Source organism: Thrips palmi, unplaced genomic scaffold, assembly GCF_012932325.1.
Source record: "Thrips palmi isolate BJ-2018 unplaced genomic scaffold, TpBJ-2018v1 HiC_scaffold_8, whole genome shotgun sequence".
Classification (NCBI taxonomy): domain Eukaryota; kingdom Metazoa; phylum Arthropoda; class Insecta; order Thysanoptera; family Thripidae; genus Thrips; species Thrips palmi.
The window spans coordinates 5,733,062-5,741,234 of NW_023144635.1; the positions used below are offsets into that span (position 1 = coordinate 5,733,062).

At 61.1% G+C, this 8,173-nt stretch overlaps 2 protein-coding genes across 4 annotated transcripts; both read right to left on the reverse strand.

Annotated features, from left to right (window-relative positions):
* Window positions 1–238: 238 nt before the first annotated feature.
* LOC117653542 (juvenile hormone esterase-like) lies at window positions 239–5,873 on the reverse strand. 3 transcript variants are annotated; one of them, XM_034399285.1, is made up of 13 exons: window positions 5,673–5,872; window positions 5,405–5,503; window positions 3,830–3,902; window positions 3,418–3,545; window positions 3,190–3,291; window positions 2,768–3,104; window positions 2,509–2,694; window positions 2,229–2,434; window positions 1,992–2,154; window positions 1,732–1,913; window positions 1,464–1,650; window positions 1,242–1,377; window positions 239–1,159 (listed from the first exon to the last, which is right to left on the reverse strand). In XM_034399285.1, exons 3-13 carry the CDS (start codon window positions 3,852–3,854, stop codon window positions 973–975), a joined length of 1,839 nt encoding a protein of 612 aa, XP_034255176.1. In that variant the 5' UTR covers window positions 3,855–3,902; window positions 5,405–5,503; window positions 5,673–5,872; the 3' UTR covers window positions 239–972. The 3 variants fall into 3 exon arrangements, with proteins under 3 accessions (XP_034255176.1, XP_034255177.1, XP_034255175.1); XM_034399286.1 differs by lacking the exon at window positions 5,405–5,503 and having other exon boundaries at window positions 5,673–5,873; XM_034399284.1 differs by lacking the exon at window positions 5,673–5,872 and having other exon boundaries at window positions 5,405–5,666.
* Window positions 5,874–6,615: 742 nt separating this feature from the next.
* LOC117653736 lies at window positions 6,616–8,173 on the reverse strand (the record flags this gene model as incomplete). The annotated part of the gene is given in 3 exon segments (XM_034399597.1): window positions 6,616–7,398; window positions 7,473–7,633; window positions 7,711–8,173. Coding segments are annotated over 3 exon segments (881 nt in total), but the record flags the coding sequence as incomplete, so codon positions are not given.

Below are 8,173 nucleotides of genomic sequence, written 5' to 3' on the forward strand. Positions count from 1 at the left end.
ACGGGCTCGCGTGGCGGCCTCTCCTATCGCGCCATCGACGTCGCGTTCGCTTCGGTCCGCGTCACGCCACGCCACGCCAGCCCGCCGCCCGGCCCGACCCAACTCACCAATCCCCGAACAAAAAACGAACGTACTCGTGTACGACTGAGTGCCTTTTGTCTCTCCAACACGACATTTGAGCGGTGGGAATGGACTATTCCATTTCCGGTCATTTGGAATTGACGAAACGAGCGAAAGCTACTACACGGAAAATCATTTTATTTACAAAAGTACATTTTTCAGACAGTGGCGATTTAAAATCACAATGCAGCAACAAGTGGCTCGAAGAAACAGTAACAAAGTTGAGATCCTTGCACATTGCACAGCAGGTGCAGAGAGACAGAGACAGACTGCATGACAGCGCGATAAGGCCACAGCGCCCGGGCGGTGCGCAACCCACACGCCCCGGGTGCCGCGTCGGTGGCCAACCCACCAGGCTCACCAACCCAGCGATTCCAAAGTCTCGTTTCATCGCTCAGTCTCTGTCGCACTCATGCGGCGTTCCGTAGGGATGCCAGAGAGAGACATACACAGAGGGACAGGGCGACAAAACGATCCCACAGGATACACATTTTCGTTGGAGTCCCGGAATAAATTACTTTCATCGACGCGACCAGCGAATCGATGGCCGCAGTGGCATTAAATATGAAACCTAGAGAAACGCGGCAGCGTGCGCGAGCAAGCCAAGTCTGGCCGCCATGATTACGTAATCATTACTTTTCATTTAATTAATTATTACGTAAAGTTTCGATTTCTATCATGTTCTAGAACAGTAGGTAACTTTAGGTATGCGCTCGCCCAGCCTCATTCACCTTACAAAATAGTATAAGACGCACGCACGCAAACATTCACTCACACCAACCCCGCGGAGGGGGTCCTCCTTTCATTCAGGTACAGACACGAGCAGCCAACAGGACGTTTTGGGCGTTTGCTTCACGGTGTCAGGGGCTTCCCCATGTACTTCTGGTACAGTCCTTCCCAGAAGGCCTGGCGCGGGTACAGCGGGGCGCCGGTCTTTAGCTCCAGGTCGCTGCCGATGTCCATGAAGGGCATCGACGTTTCGCTGCAGGGCGTCCACTTGATGGGCAGCTTCTCGTCGGAGCCGGCCGGGGTGGGGTTCCTGCAAGGGACAGTCAGGGTCAAAATGCAGAAGGGCTCGACGGACGACGGAAGCGTTTAGATAAAGTGAAAATGAGACTCACCCCGTCTTGGCAAAGTTGGTCCAGAAAGTGACCATCCGCTCTCGGCAAACCTCCTCGCGGCTCGTGGCCTCCAGGCTGGGCAAGGGGAACACCCGGATGTTGGACACGTACCAGAGGTCGTCGCCGTGCGCCGCCCCTGCAAGCGCAAAGCAAGCATGCTCGGTGGTCAGGGCGGCTTGGTTCCCGGCACACCCAGAGATCTCGGCGTTCACGTTCACCCACCTTTCACTGGAGTCATGGTTTTGCCCATCTTGGACTTGGTGAACCACTTGAGGCAGTTGTAGCGGCCAACGAAGTCGAAGTGGTACACGAACATGGGGGCGTTGGTGAAGCCGGCGCCGGCAGCAGCCTTGGTGTGGTCGCGGGCCAGGTTGACCAACCGAGTCTTGAAGAAGACGTCACCGAACAGCTGCAAGGAACACGGTAGCGTGAGCGGGACGCCGCAAATTTGAAGTTTCTCTCTTCCCTCGCGTGAAACAAACGAACTTACTTCGATGAAGCCGCCGACGGATTCCTGGGAGAAGGGCTTGCCGCCCGTGTACTCGTCCAGGATGTCCTGCACGCACTTGTCGCGCTGCTCAGGGCTCAGGGCCTCGCGGAGGTCGGGCGGCAGGAAGTAGTACTCCATCTCGTTGATGCTCTTGTAGGTCCGGTCGTCGTGAATCTTGCCAACTGGAGCAACGGGGACGCCGTCAGTGCTTTAATCCGCGAATCGCCCTCGGCGACTGTCAGCCAACGGCGGCAACTTACGCAGCACCCAGACGAGGCCCTCGGCGCTGCACACCCCCGTCATGAGGGGCACGTCGCTGAACCTGCCGGCCCGCACCAGGCTCAGTGGGTCCTCGGTCTGGAAGGCGCCCGGGTGCTCCTCCTCCACCACGGGCAGCCACATCAGCTCGTCCGTCATGGAGGTCTGCGACAGGGACACACTGTAGCACGCTCTAGAGACCCATCGCCCAGCGGGCAGAAGCAGGCGGCAGCACTCACCATGACGGGGGTCATCGTGCCCGCCGCCGCGTTCAGCACCACGGGGTCCACGGCGCGCAGCCCCTTGAGCAGCTCCTCCGGGGTGGAGCCCGGGACGCCGAGCTCCTTGGCCAGGCCGCGCGCGCTGGCCACGGCGTTCTCCTTGCCCGAGGTGGCCCAGTGGCTGATGGCCAGCCCCGAGCTGGCGATGATGCCCCTGAACAGCCCTACGCACCGCCACGTCAGCCAACAAGGAAGGCTAGGTCACGCCTGTCTGCTCGTCGTTCCCGTTTCCACTCACCCTTGCACGTCGGGGACAGGGCGAGGTGGTGCACCGACGCCCCGCCGGCGCTCTCCCCGTAGATGGTGATGGCGGAGGGGTCGCCGCCGAACGCGCGGATGTTTTCGTGCGTCCACCGCAGCGCCAGGGCCTGGTCCTTGAGCCCCGCGTTGCCCGGCGCGTCCTCCGTGCCCAGCGTCAGGAAGCCTGCGAGCACTCAGAGGTCAGAGGGGGCCGTCCTGGTCGCGATGGCAGCGGCGCCCGCCAGCAGAACACCCACCGAACGGGCCGAGCCGATAGTTGATGGTGACGACGAGCACGTCCTTCTCCAGGAACAGCTCGGGCGACAGCATGTCCGCGTTGCCGTCGCCGAACTTGAAGGCGCCGCCGTGGACCCAGAAGATGACGGGGCGCAGCGCGTTGGCGGCCTCCTTGGTCTCGGGGGCCGCGTGCACCTGGCCGCCGCCCGGCCTCCACACGTGCGCGGGCGCGGCGGGCCCGCAAACGGGCGTGTACACGTTCAGGAACAGGCAGTCCTCGCTCTGTTTTTTGCTCACCATGTAGCGGTTCGCGAGGGCCGGCAGGTTCTTCAAGAGTCCGTAGACAGTCTTGAGGCTCTGTGATAATGAAAATGAGTCAGCCATAAGCGATATGGTGGTTTTTGTTCCGACGGGAGGACGTGTAGAGGCTGGGGTACTTTACCATTCCCCCGGGGGCCTCCAGCGGCATGGGCGCCTGGTAACAAGGGTTGCCCTCCGCAGTCGCGTTCCGGACGCCAGTCCACGGCTCAGCGGGCTGGGGGGCCTGCAAACAATAAGCAAGATGCAGGCACGCAGACGCCGCCATACGTCACGGCGAGTTGCTAAAACACGAGATGCTGTGTGTGCGACTGCCGGCAATAACAATCCCGCTTGGCCAACGTTGCGTTACCTTGAAGCGCAGCTCCCCGACGGGCGGCTTGCCGTAGGGAATGCCCTGGAAGGCATGGTAGCGCACGCCCTTCGGGGTGAGCCCTACTTTGCCGCGAAGATGGCCCGTCTTCACCTCCACCTCCGGGACTGAAAAGAGGCGCCAAAGAAACGTTCCGATTAGCCATCGAGAAGGAGGCGGGCGCCATAATTCGCAGCGAACAGGCCAGAGAGCGAGGCGAGATGAGTCTTTTTCCGCATCAATAATGACACGACGACTGCATCAAGCGACATGCGACTGCAGACGGCTTCATTTTAGGCATTGGCCGACCCACGCGTTCATGTCTGCGCGTCCAGGCGCGGCGCTGACGCCAACACGTGCCGAGCGACGCCGTGAGCGCGACGCGGGACGCTCCCATGCCCCAAGTACTCACCCGGCGCCGACCAGCCGAAGCCCATGGTGCTTCAGGTGTGGAGGACCGCGACGACCTGGGCAGCGGAGTGGTCCTGCCGGGACACAGACAACACGATCACTGCGAGGACGCGTTCTTCGGCCGAGGTGTGGGCCGCAGGCGCAGGCCGCACCGCATGGCGACGCGTCAGAAGTGCCTCTTTTTATTCGCGCGGCTCGGGGATAGATAAGCAGGGCTCATCCACACTCCGAGCACGCGGCCGCGCGGCCGAGGACTAGGCACTGCTTCACCTGCTCAGATTAGCGCGCGGAGCCTGGCGGAGCCTAGCGCCTGCCACGAGCCGGGTGGGCAACCCGCGCGCAGCGGTGCGCCCTGGACGTCGGATTGCCTACCGCAAGGCGCTCCAGCTCCAGAGACTCCGGAGGCTCCAGCAGCGGCAGGAAGGAGGCGTTGCCGCGTGCCGGCGTGCCGCCAGCCGCGTGGAGCAGCCCGGCCGGCCGGTGTGTGGCGCTGGGCGACCTTGGCCTGCCTTGGCCCGGCCACTGGACGGACTGACGCAGCCTGCCGGGGACGGCGACGCGGCGTGTCGCTTCTCTATTTTGGCGCCTGGAGTGCCAATTGGGCCTTTGGGACGGACTTTGATCCTCCGCCACGGCCAGCGCACTGTCTTGCAGTTCGCACTGCTGTGTTGCCGAGACGCCGCCGCCGTCCGAGCGACGACCGCCCACCGCGCCTTGGTCAAGGTTGAAGGGGCGCAGGGCTGTAGTCGCATTCCGAACACTGCTCTGTCTCTCTCGCATCCTTCGACACGCCCCCTATGAGCGAGAGAGACAGCGCCGAAAAGCACCGTCCCGGGAGGGCCATTTCCTTACGAGCCATTCCCGGCCATTTCGTTTATTGGCAGGCCCGCTTTGCCTGACTTTGCCTTCTTCGGCCCGCTGCCGGTTTAAGCATCGTTTCCGAAGCGACTTTGACTCTGACGTTTCGTTGCTCTCCGCTCCGAGGTGCGTGCAGGGCAGTGCAGGGGGGCGGCAGGCACGGCACGGCGTGCTAGCGTGTTGTCGAACGTTATTCACCGTATTCCCACGACACCGATTATTGGGGCGTCGCAGTCGCACGCGCTGCCCCGCGCTGCCCACCACATTCACATCCGCTCTGCAGACAATATCGACTTTCAAAGCCAAAGCGGGGCAACCTCGCCGTTTAGAAATTTCAAGGGAGCCGACCGCGCAGAATGTGAGAGTGTGACGTCTTCGGGAGAGACGCATGTACACAAATGACCACAACAACTACTGTGCTACCTATCTCAGCAACTCGACGTTCTGGCGTAGTGTCAACAGAAACGACCCTGTCCAATAGGGTACCCCAGCGATTTCCCCTCCCCCACACCCAAGCGGAAGTCGATACGACACAACGGAAGCTAGAGTGGACACATCAACGAAAAATATAGCGCGTAGGGCAGCTGCCGCTGCTGAGACTAGAACTCGCCCGCCGCGTAAAATTCTCATAGATTTGTCATTGTTCTCGACAGCATTGACAACTCAATGGAGGGTTTCGCACACTAGACGCACATAGTATCGACGGCTGTGCCCTTACCTGCGCCATGCACCGGTTGACACTCGGCGACGCGACGCGCGACTTGTCACTACACGCACTGACAGCGGCCAAGGCCCGAGACCTGAGGCTGCCTGAGGCCTGCTCGGCAAGAAAGGCGAGATAGACAAGAAGTAAGAGTGCGCACTGTTGCAGTTTGGGCGGGGCGGCGGCGCGGGCCGCACGCTGACCAACAACCGCGAGACGAATGGTCGAATGGGGCACCGCCGTCCCCGCCGTCACCGGCACCACAACCACAACATTGCCTCACCTGCGAGTGGAGTGCTTCCCGGCAGCGCCGCGGCGGGCGCTTGTGTCGGTCTGTCGTTTCTGAAGCGCGGGGCGCTAGCTCTGCCGCCGGTCTGGCCGTGTGTACTAAAACCCTACCCCATCTGAGTCCACACTACGAGACGGGCCGCGGCTGGCGAGCTAGCGGCCGTCTCATGCTCGCCGGGTGAGGCGAACCACACCACACGGCCCGGCCCGGCCCGGCAAGGCTCGACCCGTCAATCCTGCCTCCCCCCCCCTTTTTCCCTCCGTCCGGTTTACCTACTCCCACTCCCCTTGCATTCGCCGCGCGAGTTCTAGCAGCACGGCCAGGCGGCCACGGCCGGTGCCTCCCCAGCCCAATCACTTAGTCCATCTCCGGGTGAGCCACGTGCGGGACCCTGCAAAAGCATGGGGTCATTCCTGTGGAATTCGCTGATTGCGATGACTGTCCGACGCCGTCCGTTTTAACATGTTGCTCAAACTTTCGACCGAAAAAAGGTTTTCCTAACCTTGTTTTCGCTTGCAACTGCAAGCATCTATCAGTGGAAATGATTAGAAACAAGCACGGAGGACGGAGGCACGCCACAGCACAGCAAATTGTCGTGACCAGCGAATGGCGTGTTTCGGATGGTTTCGGACTGGTGAGGGGTTGCCCATGCATGTCTGTGCACTACCAATCATGTGGCGCTTTGTTTTATTCATTTCGTCCGCCGCACCTGCAGAACCCTGTCCGTCCCGATAAGCCGACACAGTGCGGCGTGCGCGATGCGCGATAGCGTCCGACCGGCCGCGACGGCGATAACTGTGGAAGGTGCAAGGTCAAGGTCGAGCCGGACCTTCAGACGGACAGCCTCGTCTTCCGCCGATAATCTGGTGCACGCTGCACTGCCTTCGCACTGCTTTCGAAAGCGTGCATGGGTCGAAGGTCAAGAAATAGCCAACAGTCTAATTTAAGATTGATTTATTTGCTGCTTTACATAACCGTGCTTACCACTGCACGTAATATTATCATTACTCCAACATAAAGCATACAGGACAGAGGAACATGAGGCACGGAGTGCAAGATGATGATGCTGAAACAGATCATAGCGACAGTGTGCGACGTACTACCACGAAGGAAGAGAAACCTCACAGAAAAAACCTCTTCACGAAGAGGTGTGAAAACGAGAAATATCACAGAGAATGAGCACGACTCAATCACGACTTTCATTTGTCATAAGCGACGTGAACTGAGCTAGGAGATACAAAACTAAAAACTTCGGACCCGAAAACGAATCAACTGAACCTTTCAGTTTACTCGTCACCGAGTGACGATCAAAAGTCATTAAAAAGTGAGTTGAGCGCGCCACCTAGCTCACGGGTTGGGTTGCATCCGGGAGTTTGTGGCGTCCGGGGCGAAGTCTACATGTGCGTGAAGTGTCGAGTGCTGATCGAACCAGAGCCAGAAGGGACATCAGGTCCCAGGCGCCCTCAGGGCACCAGGTCCCTGTCCAGGAAGTCCATCACCATGTCGGCCAGCGCCTCGGTCGCCTCCTCGCCGCCCATGTCCAGCATCGACGCCATCAAGGCTTCCCCGCCGTCCCTCGCGAAGGTCTCCTTGATCTCCTCGATGTCCACAATCTCCTCCGGGGGCAACATCATCTGCGGCAGGAAGAAGCTGCAGATGACGTAGGCCATGAGGGCGTGGCGCCGGAAGTCCTCGTGCACGCCCTGCAGCGTGGGCATCACTGTAAGCATAGAAAGAGTCAAGTTACTAGTCTTCCGGGTGGGTGGGCCGGTCGGGTTGGCCACGAGAACGAACCGAAATCCTTGTCGATGGGGTGGCCGTCCAACAGGCGGTCCAGCGTGGCCTTGAGGCTGCCGAAGTACTCGAGGAACAGGTCGTCCCAGTGCTCCGCGCGGAGGGCGGCCGACGTGTTGAGGAAGATGAAGAAGGACAGGTCGACGGACGGGGAGCAGTACCTGCGACAGTCTTAGTTTCAGGGAGCGTACCTCGGCGTTGCCGCCTTGCGCACAGCCCTGCCCGCACGCCGACGTACCTGGAGGTCTGGAAGTCGAAGAGGCAGACGCCGTCGGCGGGGCCGTCCGGGCCGGCCTTGCCGTAGTGGAACGCCATGTTGTTCCTGCAGAAGTCGCCGTGCACGATGACGCTGGCCGGCTCCTGCACCGCGACGGCGGCCTTCATGACGGGGAACGCGTTGTCGGCGACGGCGCGCATGCGGGCCAGCCTCTCCAGGCGGCGCTGGTGCCTGTCCTTGTCGCCGTCCTTGGCGGCCTTGAGGCGCGCTTCTGCCCTGGTCAGGCCGCGCAGCATCGGGCCCTTCACCTTGGGGCCCCACATCTCGTCCCAGGCCGGCGTGAAGTTGGTCTCGCGGAGCAGGGGCACCATGGTCTCCAGCAGCTCCCTGCGGCACCGCGCCTTGGCCGCGTACGAGAAGGCGTGGAAGCGCCCGATGGCCTGCATCGACAGCATCACGTGGTTCTTGTCCAGCACGCAGCGCG

Coding starts and splice junctions, on each gene's coding strand:
- LOC117653542 (XM_034399286.1), bottom strand. CDS start 3,854: ATGGGCTTCGGCTGGTCGGCGCCGG. Junction 3,546..3,829: donor CTTCGGCTGGTCGGCGCCGG/GTGAGTACTTGG, acceptor GCCTCTTTTCAG/TCCCGGAGGTGGAGGTGAAG. Junction 2,435..2,508: donor CCTGTCCCCGACGTGCAAGG/GTGAGTGGAAAC, acceptor GGCGGTGCGTAG/GGCTGTTCAGGGGCATCATC.